This window comes from Corapipo altera, unplaced genomic scaffold, assembly GCF_003945725.1.
Source record: "Corapipo altera isolate COAL_440 unplaced genomic scaffold, ASM394572v1 50, whole genome shotgun sequence".
In the NCBI taxonomy this organism is placed as follows: Eukaryota; Metazoa; Chordata; class Aves; order Passeriformes; family Pipridae; genus Corapipo; species Corapipo altera.
This window is the reverse complement of record NW_020884889.1, coordinates 8,675,019-8,695,291: the sequence shown is the minus strand read 5'-3', so window position 1 is coordinate 8,695,291 and position 20,273 is coordinate 8,675,019. Positions and strand designations below refer to the sequence as shown.

General features: G+C 42.7%; 1 protein-coding gene across 1 annotated transcript in view; it reads right to left on the bottom strand.

The window, feature by feature from the left end:
* Positions 1-20,273, bottom strand: part of HDGFL3 (HDGF like 3) — a 63,829-nt gene that overhangs the window by 4,055 nt on the left and 39,501 nt on the right. Inside the window, exons 4-7 of the mRNA XM_027644550.1 lie at positions 11,607-11,683; positions 8,322-8,460; positions 6,859-7,017; positions 5,174-5,320 (exon numbers count right to left, since the gene is read on the bottom strand). Coding sequence (XP_027500351.1) covers positions 5,174-5,320; positions 6,859-7,017; positions 8,322-8,460; positions 11,607-11,683 — 522 coding nt within the window. The remainder of the gene's footprint in view (positions 1-5,173; positions 5,321-6,858; positions 7,018-8,321; positions 8,461-11,606; positions 11,684-20,273) is intronic.

Genomic DNA, 20,273 nt, shown 5'->3' with positions numbered 1-20,273 from the left:
CCTTGTTTACACATTCCTTAACCCTCTTACCCCATTCTATGCTCCCTATATCAGCCCTACTCCTGAATCCAATAGAAATGTTTAGTCTTTTGTCAAGGCAAGGCCTAGACAGTTGACAGAACAGCATATCTGGGCCTAAACCACAGAATGAAGTCAAGAATTAGGTAACTATGTACCCTTTGTGCTCTGATGATGATGAAGATGGGATGAATGGAGGGTCCCGAAATGCACCCCAGACTCATTTTCAGGGGGTGGACCCCGGGGCGGTCCAGAGGAAAGGCCACAGGGTGGATACATCTGGGATTGGATGGATGATGTTATAAAATGTAACCTCTCAGGCGCACGCGCGCGCGCGTCTTGTAACATCTTAGCCTTGGCAAATAAACCCTTTCTTATCTCACCCCTAATTAACTGCTCCGGAGATTTTTTCAGCACCTAAATCTCACGGCAACACTGCTTTAATCTCAACTTGCATTCAGACATTTATGTTTCTCCTGAGTTATGTCCCACGGCCTTACCCAGAAGTGTTGTTATCTTGACCTACTGGAAGGCAGCAGTCGACATAACTCTTTACACAAGAGACTATGCCACTATTTGATTTTTACATAGAATTTTACTGTGCTATAGTTGGACATTTTTACAAATGTTGTCTTTTTTGGAGGGGTAGATTTTAAATGGCCTCATATTGCAGAAAAAGAAAGACAGAAATACATACTCTGTTTCCATTTTTTGAAAAAAATGCCCACAGAAATGCTTTTACATTGAATGGAGCCCTTAATCCTATGCTTTCAATGCTGATAAACCCCCCAACCTGTTATGCAGCCTGACCAATGTTATTTTTGACAAGTAAGGAGAAGAGTGAAGGAACCAAACATCTCAAAACCACATCAGAAGGACACAGTGAACCTGTGCTTCTCTGGTCTGTTTGACCATTACACTTGTCCTTCACAGCAGTAACCAGGATTGTTGCTACCCCACAAGAACATCACAACAAAAAAGCTTGGACACAGGCTGTTTTAAATATGTTCTCCCAATTGCAATAGTATCAGATGGCAGTAATTTTGGACCAGATTTTGATCCCCTTATTCATGCTGGCAGTCACCTCCACAAATAGATCCACTGACTCAGTAATGATTGTCAGTGTGAGTAAAAGGATCACAGTCCTTTACCCCACTTTAATATTCAGGTCGTACCAGGAGCAAAAAAATGTATTTAATTCTGAACAAATCTATTATTTCTCAAAAACTCAGTAAAAGCATTTACCTCCTGACAGGCAACCACATGCACCTGTATGCCATGAGAATGCCCCCTTTACCAACACGCTGTCTGGACTGTAACTAAAATAGTGAATACTACAAGGAAAATGTGCCACATGCCCTGTGTGCTGACTCCAGTGTTCAAACACTTTCTAATAAGGCCAGAACCACAGCCAGCTTTCAAACACCAGTGTGTGGGCATCCAGAGAGTAAAAGTAAAGAGGAACTTAGGTGTTCAGTTAGAAAGATTCAGAGCTATGCCAGCCAAAAACCAAAGACACAAGTCATCAGAGATTTAAATGTGGAATATATATCTACTGCCATGAATTCACTCATTTATGAGCCATTTTATGCCACAGAAAGTAAAAAACACAGAGCCATGAACAGCTTTCCACCAGAAAATTCTGTTTATGTGGTAACCTGAAAAAGCCAAACCAATTTATATTTAACAGCAGAGGATGGCTATGGGGAGATTCTGTGACTCAAGACTTGAACAAACTCTGAGATGGGCTGTCTTAGCTAATATACTATCAGTTAATTAATATTTGATGATTAACCCCTGAGGTTCAGGCTCTGCATCTTTCTCAGGAAGGAGTCAGTCAAAGAGCAGCAGTGAGGGAAAGAGCTTAAGGGAATGAGCTTGAGAAACAGGTAGTGAAAGGACCAAGGAAAGTAATGTCTCTTTTTAGAGGGTACCTGTAGCACTAAAGAATAGTTGGGAAACTAAAGGATGGAGATAAGAAAGCACCTTTGTCAACCCAAGGGAGAAAAAACCCCACAAGTTGAGCCCTTGAACAGTATGAAATTGGCTGAAAAAATATAATAGCTTTGAAAGTACTTTTATTTGCTCTGGGTTTGAGTCTTTAGGAAGCCATCACTTCGCATTTTCAAGCTCACCTCTACCACCTGGAGGTCAGAAATTTCATTAAAAAATATAGGTGAAGATGCTCCTGCAATCATTTGACTTCAGCCGTTAGCCCTTCAAGAAGATCCCTATAATGCTGAGGGTAAGAGTGTGATTAAAAGGCAAGATTCTGTCTGATCTGAGGAGATGTGTCATCAGCCTGCAGTCCAGGCACAAAAAAAGATAATTACTACCTCATTATTAGTAGTATTATTAAGAGAAAAGCTGCTTGTCTTCTTGAGGCAATTCTTGCATGGTTTGAGGGCTGGGAGGTGCAGAGCACGGGAGCGAAAGGCAGTCACAGCCCAGGGGCAGCACTTCAGGGCCCTGAACTCTTTCTTTGCTTGTCTCTTTGCCTTCATGGTGCCTTTCTACAACTTCCTGTGAACAGGCTCTTAGTGTGTCGGGCAGCCCCCAGCCCCTGCCGGGGGGGAGCAGGTTTGCACCCCGGTGCCCATTCCAGCAGGTTCCTGGCGCCATCTCATGGCCACAGACACGTCCCTGGCGTGGCTGGATTTGGGAAGAGTGGAGTGGTGGGTACACAGCTCCTGTGCTGATCACTGCAGGGGAGGAGGTCCATCCTCCTCACACTGTGTGCTGTTGGTCCAGTGCTCTTATAACAAGCTAAATGGTTCTAAAGAGACCATTATCTCGTCTATGATGGTGCCTTTTAGCAGACCAGACATTCTTCAGAATTCCTATGTGTGAACAAAAGGACCAAATGCCAACTCTGCAGGCACGTGTTTGTCTCTTTCGACCTTCCTTTCTACAGAAGAGAAGTGTGGTGGGCTGGAGGAGCTCAATGCCCTGCAGCAGAGCCCTAGTCTGGGAGTCCATTAGGCTGTGGCTGCAGGACAGCTGGCCCTGTACCCCAGCTCACCAGTTCAGACACACTGTTTAACACCAGTTGAAAAATAAATCTGATTACTCTTTTCCTGAGTGCCTCGTGTCCTATAAAAGCACACCTCCTAAAAGACACCTGGTCTGGCTCTGAGGAGCAGGAGGAGATGGAGTGTCCCCTCCTGGTCCTGAAAGAGAACTGCACTACTGACGAAAGCTCAATGAAATGCTGAAGATTCTTGTGTGAAATGCTGATTCTGCAGCAGAAATGCCCAAGGTAAAATATATGGATCAGGATGTGAATCCTTTGCAACTTAGTGCTTTTATCTCAAGCTGCCCTTAAAACCATCTCCCCACATCTCTTTAATCCATACTACTAAAACTCCCCCTTTCCCATAATGTTAAAATCATCCAACCCCTAGTTACAGACTGATTGTTCAAGGGTGAGGTCAAGGTCGAGTGTTGGGGTTGCAGAAGTCAGAGCAGAGCCCTTCTCCACATGGGTATGACAATGGTGACTGGGAGTATTTCTGTGGGTTGGTGCTGGCAGGAAGGACACAGACTGTTGATGATATTTCAGCACAGAGGCCAAAATATCTGCAATCCTGAAAACCCTGAGAAGCTCCACAATGTTCTAGCAGGCTGGATACAACCTCCCCGTGGTTACAAACATGTCACATATGGAAAGAAGAGCTATATGAATGTCACCAGCCACAAAGCCAACACCCTATGTGACTTTTTAGCCACTTAATCTGTGACTGACCTAACTCAGTAAGGATTTTATCCTTGCATGGAGAACATGCCTGAAGTTCACTGCTGTCACTGCTACAGATACGGGAAACACAGCAGACCCTCCCAAACCTCTTGTAACCTCAGACAGATTTTACTAACAGTTTTCTCACTCAAATGAGTGAGACATGAAGTGTCAGAGTTCACAGAATGTGGGCTACACATGCACTGTGTGCTCACCACACTCCCCAGCCCCAGCCTCTGACAGTCTGTGGGTGAGGGGCCGAGAGGGCACAGCCGGGCAGTGTCTCCTTGTGCCACTCTCTGGCTCAAGCCAGTGGCTTCTTCATAGGGAATGGGACAGGCTCAGGGAACACTATCCTCCTGATCCCCTGAGCCACCAAAGTCTTTATAAAGCAAAGAGCCACAAAACACATACACTGCACTGCAGAGAGACATGGGGAAAGAGGAAGCTCTGGGAGGAGTCTTTTAGTGGGAAACAACAGCAGCTCCCCAGAGGCTGTGCTTTGTGAGAAAGGGCTGAGGCTGAGCACGCAGCTGGGTGCTGAGGCACCTCAGCAGTGTCAGATGAGAGCCTGTGCTGGCTGGCCTCCTCTCACACCTGGGGATTCGTGTCACTCAGCTCCTGTGACAGCCCAGCCTGGCTGCTTGGCCACGTGGCAGAGCCTTGGCATGGGAACTGCACAAGGACTGGTTCTGAGCTGGAGCTGTGAGTGCTGGAGCAGGGAGGCTTGTGCTGCTTCAAAGGCTCAGAAATAGCAGGGGTTGTTAAAGGTGGCTGACAATTAACCACTCGCCATACCAACCCCCTGCTCAGCAGCCTTCCTTTCTGTTGTTGTGGTCTCAGCAAAATAATATTGATAAGAACACACAACTGATACAAACACACAAGGAGATTGCATGAAGCTGCTCTGGAACAGACTGTATATCCCCTCCTTGGAAGGTCAGAGCTCAGGGCAGGATCTGCCCTGAAACTTGCAGTGTGCAGAGCCTGTAATGTGCACACGAACCCTCCCGAATTCCGAAGAACACAGTGGGACTGCACAAATTTTAAACAAGTGGGAAAGGGTAAGCAGGCTCCCTCTGTTAGTGAGCCAACATGCATTATGCAAACAGTTTGATTCTGCTCTCACATCAATTTTACATAATTCCAGCTTGTGTTTTTCAGTAGCTCCTCTCAGCTGACATCAGTGCAAGTGTTGGAACAAAAATAATGCTTATAGTACCTTTTCTGATTCAGTCATATCTCTAGAGAAAAATCTGTACAAGGGCAGGGACCAGGCCCATGTTTCTGTTCTAGACACATCCTGAGCACTGAAATGCAACCCAAGAAGATGGTACATGGTATGCACAGGTCAGCTTGGCTCCAAAGCCCCCTGGGAGCAAACTGCATGGGAAGTGAATGACATTAACAGAAGATTACCCCTTCACTGGTTTTCTGCAAATCTGAAGAAGTGTTTCTTGTGTCATTGCCTGCGTCCCCAGCATCAGAGCTGCTCTTATTTTCTTCCTCTTTGCAGTCCTTATCATCTTCATCTCCAGGAGATTTCCGTGACTGCTTGGAGGATTTCTAAAATGATCAACAACAAAGTTAAAATTAAAAACTTACCTTCAGACATAGAAAGACACTTCTGAACTGTAAGTGGAATGCTCTCTGATCATGCGTTTCCCTGTTCAAGGTGAATATTGGGGAAGATAAGTAGGGTGAAAAGCATTTTTCAGGTGAAGTAGCTGGAGTTACTGCCATCAATAAAGTAAAAGGAGAAATTCTGTGTGTTCAGCACAGGTTGGCAGCTCAACTGACTGAAAGACAGACACAGTAATAGGAGCTGAGTATTAGTGTTGGGTCACCTGTAGGTTTTGTTAGTTAATGAAACAGATGGTGCGAGCCTGACAAAAGTTTTGATTAAACACAGAGATGTAAAATGAGAATAACATTAGCAGAGCTGCTTTCCATACTTTTTTCAGTGCTGTCAGCTTTAATATATTAACATTAAAGCCATGTGGAGCCAATACATCTTTTCTGCTCCCTTTATGTTATGCAATTCTACAGTACAAAAGGATAAATTGTGGCATTAAGCCACCATTTTCCTAATCCTCTGTTTGCCCAGAGTCTTCTGGAAAGAAGATGGTAGACCAGACCTGAATTTCTAATGTAAAACACACAAAGGGGGTGAAATTACTTAATACATTTTGTTCAGTGGATGAACCACAAAAATTCACGCTCTCCCTCAAATTGAGCCTGGATCAGATTGTTTGCTTGATTCTTCTAATTTTAATTAGTTTTCACTTTCAGAAAAGAATAACATGAGCCACACTTCCCACAATTTTTTAAGTGAAGTACAGACCTGGAGGCACACATAGAACCAGAGGAAGTAACTATAATGTTGCTCCCTTTCACTCAGGTGACATGTAAGAAGTCTGTCTGAAGGTGTCACTACTCAGGTGAAAACCTTCACAAGCCGTTGTGAGGCAGACACACACTCGTAGCTTCCTGATCTACGTTGTTATTTGGACACTAACTGGGCTGGCAGGTACTACAGTGCAGGTCTTTTACGTACAAATTGAGCACCTTACTCCCTGCTCCCTCCTTCTCATTCTGTATCCTGTACTGATGTATTCTACACTCAGCTACAAGAGGATCAGCTTAGCACATCTGACCCTACCAGATCTTTCAGCAGCTGGGGTGCTCACACTGGAGATGGGAGAGAGAAGCTTGAATTCACCTAGACAGGAACTAGGCCTGAAATCATGACTCCCAGAGGGCACAGTCCTAAGGCTTTTTTTTTTTCTTCATGGGGAAAGACCTATCTAAGATGTCTAAACCTACCAATCCATCTTTGCATGGCCTTTCTTTCCAGCCCTTCTGAACTCCTTCCCATACTTTCACCTCCTCAAGAGTGTGGGCATTAGAACAGGGCAGAGTATTTCAACTGCTCTCTCACCAAGGTTGTCTACAAAAGCAAGAGCATTTTGCCCATTAGAACACCACTGTTATGGTACCGGAATCAAAAGGCTGAAGAAGAACAAATTGCCATGAGTTGGACATTAGTACAACTATATGTATATATGTTACATGGGTAACAATAGGAAAACTCAGAAGATAACCTTTGAAGTGTAGGATTTTTTCCGTTTTGAGCCGGCTTTTTCATTCTTTCTTTTTCCTTTTCCATCCTCTTCTACCCTATCACCTTCCTCCTCACTGCTGGCATCTGCTGTATTTCCACCTTCTCCTTCAGTTTCTGATGAGCTCTGTTGCTGAATTGCCTTTAAAATAACAACAACAATTACAATAATAACATAAACAACAAAAATATCGCTAAAATCTATTACTTAATTTTTGTTCTGTATGGAAGATAGAAATACTGGAAATGGACAGTTTAAACTTCAATCAGTATAGTCTGGAAGAGCTCAAGTTATTCTTGCAATTATCAAGAAAATGGGCTGCAAAGGCAATTTTCTCAGTCACCACTTGAACACAGTTATCAGATGCAGAATCTGGGATAGCATGTTCTGAAGGGGCTTACACGGAAACACAAGATCCGATAACAAAAATGTGTTTGCTGGAGAACTAAGGGCTGCTCAGAGGAGAGACCTGGCATGTTTAACTTTGGGCAAAACTATGGAAACTTTTAGACTTTGTCTGCAATAGGAGAGACTTAGGAGAGAAGATGTTTGTTACATCCCCTAAAGGGCAAGATCTTTGTGCTTTGAAAAAGCAAACACTGACCAGAAGGCTGAGCACTCCCTGACAGTCCATCTTCCACAGACTATTCACTAGATTTTTTTTCAAATACCCAAGTGTATGCAAAACATCTGTAGGGCTGAAAATATGAAACAGGAACTGAGAGGGGCAGCAGCTTTTCTGCAGGTGGTCTGTATCTCTGGCTTGTAAGGTTTTGTGATAATAATGTAATAGGTGTTTGCCTTCTTTTGGAGGTGATTTCTGCCTTCAAAGTACCACGTTTTTTTAATGAGAAAAGTTCTTTGGTTTTATACAGCCCACCACCTACTCTTCTCCCACTCCAGCTTCACTGGCTTTCTGCTCTGGACACCCAACAGGGAGAGCTGTTGTACAGCAGCAACTGTCTCCTAACAGCAGCTTAACCCTCCACCTCCTCACCCCTCAGCTTTGGCAGCTGTGTCCTACATGTTATACATTACCAATGTAAAAATCAAAAGTGCAGTGACCTTAAGGTCTGTGTAAAATACACCAAGCCTGATACAAAAATAAACAACAGAAAGAAGAAGTCAGAAATTATTCATGTTTATACTGGAGTAAATAAAACCTTTTGTTTTTAATTCAAATAAATCTGCTGCAGAATTTTCCACTTCACCAGCCCAGAATATCACAGAAAGCAAAGAGCTCTGCAGTATGATTAAAGTTCCAATTGTCACAGCATGTGAGACTGTAGTTGTCCTTACATTACATGATTACCAAAGCTGTAAAACTTTCTTGCTCCACCAAAACCAGGACCTTCTACATCACTCATACAATGTTCACGCTGACAAGAAGTCTTCAAAGAGAAAAACAAGAAAGATAAGGAGCAGTAGATGTGAAAGTCATTTACCTGATATCCAGTAAACTTTACTCCAGGGTTGTTTTCTATTTCCCACAGGCCTTCATTAAATCCTTTTCGCTTGTTCGACTTCCCAAACTTATCTTTATATTCTTTATACGGGAAAAGGTCTTTGGGGCCCAGGAACGCACTGCATTTTAACAAAGGTAACATTCAGAAAAGGATTGAAAACCCTCTTCTTCAAAAAAAAATCAAAATATTAACAGTGCAAATGTTTTCTCCATTCTTCTGCTCATTCCATAATTACTTTTCCAGTTTTATGTATTTGTTTGTTTATTTAATTATTTATTTATTTATCACACTGGCTTTGAGCTACTGCTGTGAGTTTGACTTAACGGATTGGCCCACCATCCTGATGTTTGATGTAGCAAAATCATCTCTAGAAACAACTAAAACATGTCTCCTTTATTATACTAACTACTGCTGGGAACTGGCACTTGAACAGTTTATGAAAGGGATTATATGACGTAATTGCCTGCGATAGCAAAGGACCAAACTTCCAATCTTAGTGTTACAAATCCACAAAGGCCTAAAAATGCCATGTGAGCAGTTAAAGCATGTAAGGTGTGCCTAGGATCCATGGGCCAAAATTTATCCCTGGTACTCCAAAACAGAAAAAGCAGTGGTATTTATTATTATCTGTACTGCCAGTAAGCCTGGGATCTTTTTTGGAATAAGCCCCCCACATACTAAATTCTGTGAAAACACAATAAAAATGCTCTTTTCCAAAAATCTTCTGATTTCCTATAAGACAAAAAACAATGGACGAATATAGGCAGATGAGTAATAGAAGGAAACAATGAGACACACAGGGTGCTTGTGGCCAAATAGTTTTTTAGACAGCACAGCAAAGGAGGGATTTTGTGCCCTGCTGCTGCCTAAGTCAGCTACACACTGGGCCAACTAATTTCAGGCAAAGGCACCACAATGCAGGGAAAAATAATTACCAAAGAAAAAAAAACAACAAAGTGATGATTTATCCTGCTTTTTCTACATATGTTACAGTAAAATTCTAACTTCTTCTATAAAACTGAAGAAAGCATGACTTTCTTTTTGTTGGATATCTGCATCTACTGTATTCTGTATCATGGTATTGAGGTGGGTAATCACAACTTAAATTAAAACAGTGATGGCAAAAAGACCTCTTTATTCCCACGTGGAAGATTCTGTGTCATCAATGACTGGAGCTGAGCAAGTCCCAGTGTCCTTCACTATAATCACTGTCCTACTTTCCTGATGATCTTTGCAATTAACATTAACTCTCTGGTCTCCATTACCATGGGATTGCAGAGCTCCACCACGTACAACACATTTATTGTTGTAGCCTCACCACAAAGTTGGGAAGTTGCCCTTTTTTGCAGATGGACTTCTGAGGTACAGGGATTTGCCCAAGGTCAAACTCAAATTGAGATCAGAGTACAGAGGAAAAACCAGCTATCTTCAGTCTCAGTCTAATATCTTATTCACAGGGTCATATTTCTCCTTGCTGTAAACATTATTTCTGATTAATGCCTGATTTATGCCCAGCATTTATGAATGTGTAAAGTTCCACTCACTTAAATCATCCCACTGGCCAAGAAGTTTGCCAGTGCAGAGCCAACTGGTTGCTAAAGGCATCAGATGACAAGTCCCTGAGGAAAGAACTTCCTTCTAACTCCACACGAGCATGGGATCCATGCTCAGTTGGCTCATTGAGAAATATCTCAATTTTATAACTACAAAGCCAAGAATACATTTCTATCTGAAAGCCAAACAGTGATTTCCAAACTACAGTAAAGCAAGGGATCTGAATAAATTATGTTATCTATGTTTTTTCTAATAGTAGGAGATGTCTCCTTGTCAAAAATACATACAAACAGTTCTAACACAAATAACAAAGGAAAACTGTATGAAACTTACCATGAGCTACCTTAATTTAGCTCAAAAGTAATGTATGGAAATGTTTCCACTGCCTTTTATATACACTGAAAAACTGTCTACATCTTTGTTTGAAATACATTCATTGCCACTGGGAGAGTATAAGTTTCCACTGCTCTGCTATAAAACTAAGGAGCTGCAATCTACAGTTTATTTTTAACAGTTAGGCTTTTTAAATTATTAAGGTAGTAACTACAAAATGCTTTTCTGCTTCAGAACAAAAGTGGTCAGAATTTTTCTCTTAAAATGTTTCTCAAGAATGATGTTCCCATTCAAAAAATAATTACATTTTGGTTTCTGATTTGAAAGCATCATAAGTTTATTTGAACTGCATTCTTTTCAGATTATTTTGTGACAGTAGTAGTAGACCACAATATATCAAAATATCAATTTGTTTCATTTCAGCAATAGGAAGAAATATTTTAAGTAAAGAGAGGCTATTATGAGCTTTATTAAGCAGAAACAGTCTTTAAAGATCTTTTTAAATAATATGTGATCTGTGAGATATGGGGCTTATCATGTTCTGGAAATATTAAAATTCAAAAATAAACAATGAATTTTTAGCACAGCTTCAAGCCTCTCGAACTAAAATATCAGAACTTCATTTTTTTTCAGTTTTAAAGGAATTCTAGAAAAAATGTTCCCTGCAGATGTGGAAGGAAAAGTTTTAAAATTAAAGTATTTCATGCAAAATGGAAACTGTGATAATTTTTTACCTACCTCAGATATAGTGTAGAGACATGTACATTACAATCTTGAAACTCTGTACTTTGTAGCAATTACTACAAGACCTAACTTACCTCCTGTGTTCTGATTCCTTTTGTTCCCTATGAGCTCAGCCAGCTCAGTTCTTCTATCACTCCTGTGAGATCCATCCTACAACATCCCCAGCACAAATCTCCCAGGAATGCACATATTTTAAAGCTCTGTGAGGACTGCGTAAGACTCCAGGGTCTGCTTCCTTTCATATCACAAACCACCAAGCGAGTTCTCACACAGGACACGAACTCAAACATGTCCAAATACAACAGCTTGATTTCTGCTATCATGGACATCCAAGTAAAAAACTTTTTCCCCTGGCTGTGAGCTCAGATGACCCTTTAATAAATTCATGCCACTACATTTCTTTACAGGCAATACAGGCTTTTATGCCTACACCATGGTACACCACGCAGGCAGCAGCATTCCCATCTACTTTCAGGTTTTACTTCCATTTAACACAAATGTGTTGGGCTCAGAGGACCTATCTCTAGGCTCCCAATGGCTTCTGTCAGGATTTGTTCCAATAAAATCAGTAGAGATGATGCTATCTGCAGCGGAAGACATTTTCAAAGGAAAAGATCATGTTCATTCACTTACGTTTCATGAGTCCCAAAAAAGAAGATGGGGTATTTATTTGCTGGAGGTTTCACAGCTCCTTCAGGGAGTTCATCAATCTGTAAGACAGGAAGCAGTGGAAAAAGGATTATTCCCAAAAGTGATGTCCTTCATCCAAGAATTCCTACCAAGCCATGGAAGTGCTGGCCCAGGCATCCTGCAGCTCTGGGAGGTCCCACTGCGTGCTGGGGTGAGGAAGGGGAGACAGCTGCTGTTTTTTCAGGCAGACAGGTCAGACAAAGTCAGCATATGACTGAAACACTACGGGGAGACAACAGAAGACCCAGGAGAAGGCACAAAGTTTTAAAGATTTCATGGGCATTATAATACACGAGGGCAATAAAACCAAGTCTGCTTAATTTCAGTGTTAACTTCAGATGCTGCCTCATCAAAGGCACTGAAGCTCAGAGGGTAACCCTGCCTGTCTCACACAGCCACCTCAATAACTTCTGCAACAAATGGAGAACAGATGGTATCTCTGAGACTCTGCAGCTGGAAAACTGGACAGTCTCTCAGTGGTTCTTCCCTGTGATGATGGTGGCACAAAGTGTAAAATGCATAATGCATGCCAGGGAGTTGGGCCAGGGACTCTTCTTGCCCTGCAGCATCCTGATAACTGTGGTCACCATGCCCCTCTGTACTCTATCTCTTCTTTCACATTTTATCCCTGGCCTCATATTTCTCAAGATACAGCTGCAGAGAAGTGAAGAGAGGGATGGTGAGGGTGTTCTCCTGAGATATAGCTGGCATTAGGACAAACTCCTCAGGCTGAGCAGTGCCCTGACGTCTTCTCCTGATGTCTGAGTGAGAGTGTCGGTTGTGAGGCAGGAGGTGAGGCCCAGGACTTATTCTTGTCCATATCTAATTTTGCAGTCCTCTGAAATAGAAACAAGAGAGTCCAGGTGCCTACCCACATAAACCAGAAACACAGCACAGCTTTAAGATCTAAGAGCCTGCCTTCTCAGAAATGGCACTTCTGAGCATATGTGGGTGTATGAAATTAAGTGTCCCGAGAACTCCCTGGCTAAAAGAGATCCTAATGAATCTAGATATCCATAGGGCAGCACCAGTGAGGAGGTGAATGGTTTGCTGCCTGGTCTAAGGCAACTCAGTCTCAAAATAAGCATATCAAATCCTGCCAAATGTCACTGCAACTGAGAGCAAAGTACTGACATAACAATGCTATACAAAACCTGCTCCTCAGCAGCGCACAGGGATGGAACCTGCATGTTTTCACTCAAGAGGCCAGGCCCACATGTGCTTTCCTTCTCTTTTGTTGCCGAAGGACCCCAAACACTGATGTCTTGTTGATTAATAAGCAACAGATTGTTTTCAAAGGATGTTCTCTTTCACTGTAAAGCATCTGCTGGCTACGTAGCTCTCAAAGGAGTATGAGCTTTTGTAAGAATTCAAATCCTTTTGGTCTTTCTGCAAGGACACTCCTTGGGGATGGAGAAACGAGAGCCACATGTGGAACTGGACTCCTTTCTGCAAAAGAAATTGATGCCTATCTTTTAGGTCTATCTGGGACATTCTCTGAAGCCTCACCAAAATCAGAGGATCTAAGAGCACTTCCAAACTATTCCCCATCTCTTTCCTGTGGCACAACTCAGGAGTGTGGACGGTGGAGCTCTGGCACACTGGGCAATGTGTCACCATGCACTCACTGCCTGGCACAGTCTGCAGGAGACAGCCTGTGATGGTCAGAGGTGTCACATGCCTTGTGGGCACAGCAGTTACCCAACTTCTTCTACCTAACAAAGCTAATCAATTGACAAATAAAAAGAGAATCTATTATTTAAATGCACATTGAAGGAAGATACATGTTGGTGGAAGATGAATGCATGCATTCACTTTTAGCTCAGCTGTATTTAAGAAGGAACTGAAACAATATGACAGGCTTTTTGGTGTCCCCTTCATCATCCGGACTACATGGAGGAAAGACTGCCAAAGATACTATTTTAGAGCTCAACCATTTTCTGACATTAGTTAGTTGTCTTTTAAGTAAGTGCTCATAATGTTGCTATTTGCTCACTATTTCATGATTTACATACAGGTATTAGACTATAAGAGCGATAAAAAGACTGCAGGGGAAAAACACCAACATGTCCCACTCTGCAAAACATTTCATGCCTCCTGAAAGATGGAAGTATCTACGTGTCAGACCAAAAAAGGCTGTGCTGGCAGTTTACCAAGTAGAGGGGTAACACACCTCCAGTGTCTGGATGCCATAGCCATCCTCCTCTTTATTACAACAAGAAGATATCCAGATACCAGATCCCAGAAAAATGTGGACTCCTTTGACTGAGATGAACAGTGTCTGCTGGGACTTGAGTGCAAATCTCATTTGGCCACTTGAAACACAGTGCCAGCTCTGGGCTGAATTACAGAGCAGCACAGTCCAGTTACTGCCTCAGCCCTTTCAGAATTTCTCAAGAAATAAAGTGAACAGCTGTAAATGATCAGTAAAGGGGAGGAATGAAGACATGCTTAGTAGGGAATGCTGATCAGAAGGGAATGGGGATCTTACATCTCACAACGTGCTATGCTCCAGAGCAGTGAGGATCTTCTCCTAAGTGATATCCCAAGTGGAGTTAAGCCTCCTGTCTTATTCCCAGCACTTAATACTAAGGAGCAGCACCACATCAACAAAGGACAGCACACACATCTGTCACGTAGCTCACCTTCTCAGCATATTTCTTTATTCATCCAAGTACCCCCTCTGACTATGTCTCATCACAGGAAACCATAAAAAAAGCTTTTCATAGCTTTTGAGAGTTGGCATACACATACAAATACATGCAGTATAAATCTGCACTAAACAGCTCAAGGATAAACTGTTACTGCTCCCACTCTAACATTTCACTTTCCAGCTGAGGTCAAGATTTTTCCTGCCTTCACTGATGCTGTTGTGAGCTGCCCAGCTCTCAAGCTTAAGTTGCTAGTACTGTGACAAGGTTGGATATGGAGCATTTAGCTCTGTAGCAAAAACTCCAGGGAATTTAGTGAAGGATGAGACCCTCTCTGCCATTAGGAAAGATCTCTTTCCTTTTTACCTGTTTCAGGCAAATCCCTGCATTAGAGACTGTGAGAGGACAGCTTTGTACAGTCCACCCATTCCCAGAGAAGCCACCTTAGCCCTCTGTGAATGTGAAGTCCCTAAGTGCTTGTTTAGCTGCAGAACAACCCCAGCACTCCAAGATGATTGCTGCTGCTTTGTTGTAGCAGAAAGCAAGCAGTACAAGCAACCATACTGCAGCCTCCTGGTGCTGCACTCAGTCACAATTTATTCCCATTCTACAAGATGTTTTGGTTAAATATGCTGCAGATTTGGATCCAATATTTTCCCCCATATCAGCAAGATCAAAGACAGACAGAGAGAAGGAGGAGGGAGAGAAAGAGAGCGAGCGCATGAGCACAAGAGCAAGAAAAGCATCGCTGCTTCAAACCAGGAACAAAAGAGAGAAGTGCACCCATACTAGGACACAGCGTTGCAGTCACAGAAACCTCACTAATGACTAAAGCATCTGTCTATCAGAGATCAGACTGCGACTGCATTTTGCTCCTGGAAGGAAACAAACAGATTCTAAAGTACCCATTATAACCTGCAATCAAACAGGAGCTCCCTCCCCTCCTGAACCAGAGCAGACAGTGGGCTGGAGCTGCCACAGAAATCAGTGAGAGCAGCGCATGGCGTGCAAATCTGATACGTGCATCAGCCACACCACGGGCAGCCGCTTCAATTATGGCTAAAATTAAAGCAGGTGGTTTCAGATTTCGAGTTTTATCCCCTTAGCTCCCGTTGCTGTCATCTGCTTAATGAATAACAATTGCTTTCTTTTTGCACAACCTCAGCAGAGCTGCACTGCCCAGCATTTGTTTGCCAACCGAGCAGCAGCTTTAAAGATGTTACTGTGGTTTGTTGTTGTGGTTTTTTTTTTTTTTTTCAGTAAACAAATGCCAGGTTTCTAGGGTCAAGAACACAGAACAGAAAATTCACTGGACCTCTCAAGTCAGAGCAGGGCTTTATCAAATGGTGTTGCTAGGGTCTACCAGCGTGCAAGCAAGAAATCCTTCAGGATCCTTACATCGTAGCTTACAGGCTAGGATGTATATGCAGCCCGAATATTTAGCTCTCGGTGGTGCTGAGTAATTGCTGACTTCTCAGGGAGTATTTCCCGCTGGCTGTCACGGGCTGGGTTTGGCAGCACTCACATTGCACCGCTCCCTTCCCGGTTGCCATGAGGTTAAGGACCCTGGGGAGAGAGGCGCTGGCTGGGTGGGCTGGACTGGCGCTGCAGAGCCATAGTCCAGCGAGAAGGACGACAACAGTGACTCCCAGAAGCACAAATCATCCCCGTGCCTGCCTGTGGGATAACGTGGCATATTCCTGACAGGCGGAGGAGCTCCCTGGGAGGGCTGGTGCAGAAACAGAGGAAGCTGCACCCCCTCCCGGGTGTTCTGCTCTGCAGAGCTCTACATTCCCTGCAAAATGGGAAACATGTCTCTCTGAGACACGGAGAAACCGGCAGGGCTCTTTGTCTCTGCTGTTCTGGGCACAGCAGCTTTCTGGGGAGGCTGATGTTACTGCAGCAGTGGAGGAAGGGGCAGCTCTGCCCACCAAGCCAGAAGGGCATTCCAGATGTGTCTCCTTCCACTTGAAGGGGCAGCAGGTGTCATGTTGAATGGCATCACAAAATCTCTGTGCTGTGGATAAGCTGCTGTTCAGGAGCAGGAATGCCAGGCTGTAAGGGTGGCTTTCAGACCAGACTCTGTTCTGTTACGTTCCAACAGAATTTTACACTGAAATAAAAAGGGTATTATGCAGAAATACCGATCAGGTCCCCATGTACAGAAAAGAAAAACTTTACATCAGCATGCAGAGATGCTTATGTGGGCACAGAAACCGCAAGAACAAGTCCTTTTATTTTGCAAAAAGAGGGAATTAAAGCTGCAGAGCAGTAATCACTGATGGTTTTGACATACTGTAAATGCCTTTGATTGGCAAAAGCACACAGAAGCATTGCCGAGATCAGTATCTCCCACTGAAATCCCTGGAGTCACTGCACAGCAGTTGAGCAAAGGCCTATAGTATTTTTGCTGGAAAGAGGTTCAAGTTGCTTATTATTGCCCAACACATGCAAGCAGCTTGATCTTTTGCAGTTAGCTTATTAGCAGAACTCTAGATGGATAAAAGCAATACTCTTCAAAATCCATTATTAAAATAGGATATTTTGCTTTTCTGCAACGTTTTTATTCCAATGGATTTAATATGCTTTTTAATAGCTAATGCTACTGGAAGTCAGCAGCATGGCAGTATTTTCTCTAAACCATTATTTAAAATACTGTTCTGCAAAATGTAAAATATTAATTTTTTTTTCCCCCAGAGGATCCTAAAATGTAAAAAAAAAAAATAAAAAAATTTCCAACCTGCTTCAAGCTAAAAACTGTGACTCAGATTCTGTAGTACTTAAATTGAAGAGCAATCCAACTAAAGCTGATTGGAGACTGCTGACTTTTTCTCATTTATCAGGACTGATATTTGAAGCAGAGCACAACTCCCCAATGTACATCACATACCTGAACTCCTAGTGTGGAATGCTGGCATATGCACTTTTTCACCCATTAAAAAAGATAACCCTGTGAACAGTGAGACTAGAAGCAGAATCCAACTTAATAAGGTGGAATTCCACAGCTACAAAAGTAAAAATTAAAAAAGTCTCTGGGCATGGAAGAGTGCCACCAGCAAAAACAAAAAGCAAAACAAGATTAAAACCAGCAGAGCATACTTTTGAGCACTGATGAAAATGGCTGAAGGGTATCCTACAAACAGCCAGAAATGACAATATAAAGACATCAATCCTCCTTTTTTTTTTTTTTTTCTGTGCATGCTCAGGACCTCAACGAGATAGAAGACAATGAAGGGTTAGTTGGAGTCCAAACAATGCTGGCAGCAGTGTCTCACTAGCAAAGATCAGCAGTCTTGCAGCTGAGTTCAGCCCCTTTACATCCCTAATTAGCAGCATATTTTTAAGACAGAAAGTTGAAATACACTTTCAGCAGAGCTGCTTTAATCTCCCGTATGAAAATGGGGCCAAAGCTTAGTTCTGCGTGACTGGTATCTATATGCATGACTTTGTAGATAACTGATCTATTCATGTGATTCAAGTCCTCTGTGCACTTTTGGGGCTGGTGGACAGAAGACTGACAGAGGAGGAGACTCAGGGAACACAAAGACTAGTCCTATCTCTGCCACTGGCCTCTGGGATGACCCTGCCCTCATCACTGCATCTCCTTCAGTCTCATTCTTACGAACGGGGGCTAAGGGACTGTTCTCCCTATAAAGCACTTGAGGCCCACTGCTAAAATGAGAGGTATTACTAGCAACACATACTTCAAGCTCTGTCAGAGTTGCATTTCAGGTTACCAAACTGTAATCCTCCCAGGGAGCACACCCCAAAGTCAGACTGCTGCAAAAATGCTCCATGTTCTCCAAACGAAGTGTTTCCCTGCCACAGTGAGTGAAGCAATGGTGCTACCACTGGGATTCTTTTTTTTCCAGTCTGTTCCCTAAGGAAAGAAAAGGATGTGATCACACTATTCTCAGTCTGACTTTTACCTGCAATAACTCAGGGACACATCAGACAATTTTGCCAAACCAGAGAAAAGGAGAAAGGCCAAAGAGATATTAAGTTTCCCCATGTTTTGTGATAAATAGGCTGTCCAACAGAAGATGGGCAGACTAGTCCATATGCTGAGAGACAGCTTGCAGTGCAGGCTCAACCAAAACATCAGACACTAGGAAATCCACATAAAGGCAAGCCAGAGAAAAATAAACTTCTTAAGTTTCATGGCTCGCAGAATTACTTTTTATTTGTGTACGGGTGGGGAGATGTTGTTTATTTTAAACAAATATTGCCAGTTCTGAGGCATTTAGCATTTACTTTTTTTCCCTTTAAGCACAGTGAAGCTTGATTCTCCTTTGTCTGAATTATTCCTCAGATATCAAAATACTGTTTGCAATGTTTGTCCACCCAAGCAAACCAGAGTGAGCTCACTAACACCAAATGGAAGCAGTTTCTGATGACAAAATTTGGTTATCCTTTAGCATCTTAGCACAAATATTTTTGTCTTAAAATACACAAGTGTATAAGAGATGCACACAAAAATGTGTTTGGAAGATATACAGCAAATAAAAATTAATTAACCATTAAAGACATCAATAAATGAGAAATTTTAGGGACTGGACATTCACAAACATGTATTTCTGTCCTGCCACTCTCTTCTTATAAGCCAAAGGGACATGAAAAGTCATATAATTTTCCTCCCCAAAGTGCTGAGATAAACCCTGCCACCTTCTGCATCTCATCTGCTAGAAGGAGTGGATGGATGGTATAAGAACTCTTTAGATTGCAGAATATTTTTTGGCCTTCCAATATTTATACTAGAATTTTACTATTTCATTGATTTTGTTTGTTTTTAAGAATGTTATATTCATGAGGCAGGATTTTTTGGCCAGTCAACTTGATCAAAACCTTTTCAATTAGATGCAGCTGGCCTAGAGCGTTGACGTTTGATCAACTACACACAGGCAAATTTATACTTGAGGCTCATTTGTTCCACATATCCAACGCTCCATATTCCACTGTCCAAGCTTTTATTAAAAGAAGTGTTGCTAGTCCTTGTACTCATATTGGCACACTTAAAGCCAAAAGGTAAGCAAATTTCTGGAAGATTGCAGTCTCTTAGACTTGGCTGGCTTAATTTACCATTTCTTTTCCAATGTAATTTACTTCCCCAAAAAGTCTGTTAAAAAAATAGGATCGACACAATATTTCCAGGCTGAAGAATGCACAGCCTCCCTGTGCAGTATTTGGTCCAGCTTCCCACAAAATACACAAACCCCTGTTGACACTACAGCTTGTGGCTAAAATTGTTTTGGGTAAGGAAACGTGATTGATGGAGATGGCAGGTCCCAGAACACACCCTCCAGGTAGGACAGGGTGGACACACACACGCACTAGGGACAAAGAAGGGAACAGTGTTCACAAGTGCTTCACCTGCTGCAGCCCACGGGCTCCTGCTAGGGAGGATTCAAGCTGGAGACTCTGGAGGTTCCACTATTATCTGGGCCTTTGGGTACAGAAATCCTTCCTGCTTGTCTCCTCTGTGACCTGTTCTCTCACTGTCAGTTGCAGCTGAGGGATATATTAGGGGACTGAAACACTCCTGGCCACTGAACAAGTGCCTGCATATGAAAAATGCTTACTGTTACTTGGGAAAAGTACACAAAATTTTTGCCTCCTGAAAACATATTTTTAGTGTCCTGCAACCCTCTGAGTTTGGGTGCAGCAGAAGAGATGAGAGTACAAGTGTCCTACCAGTCCTCTAGAGGGAATGGAGACACAGCCAAGCATGTATTTCTCTTCATTATGCTGCTCTCTGTGGACCCACAGAATATAAAGACTCGTGGTCTTAATATGTTCACACCAGAACATCTATTTGCAGGATTTAAGCAACTACTTCAAACATAAACTTCTGTCTCACAGGATCATGAACTAATTTACCCTATTACCTACCCACCTGTGTGCAGGCTCAGGCGTCTGCACCAGCTGAGCTGTGTACACAGCACAGCAGCCACACAAACAG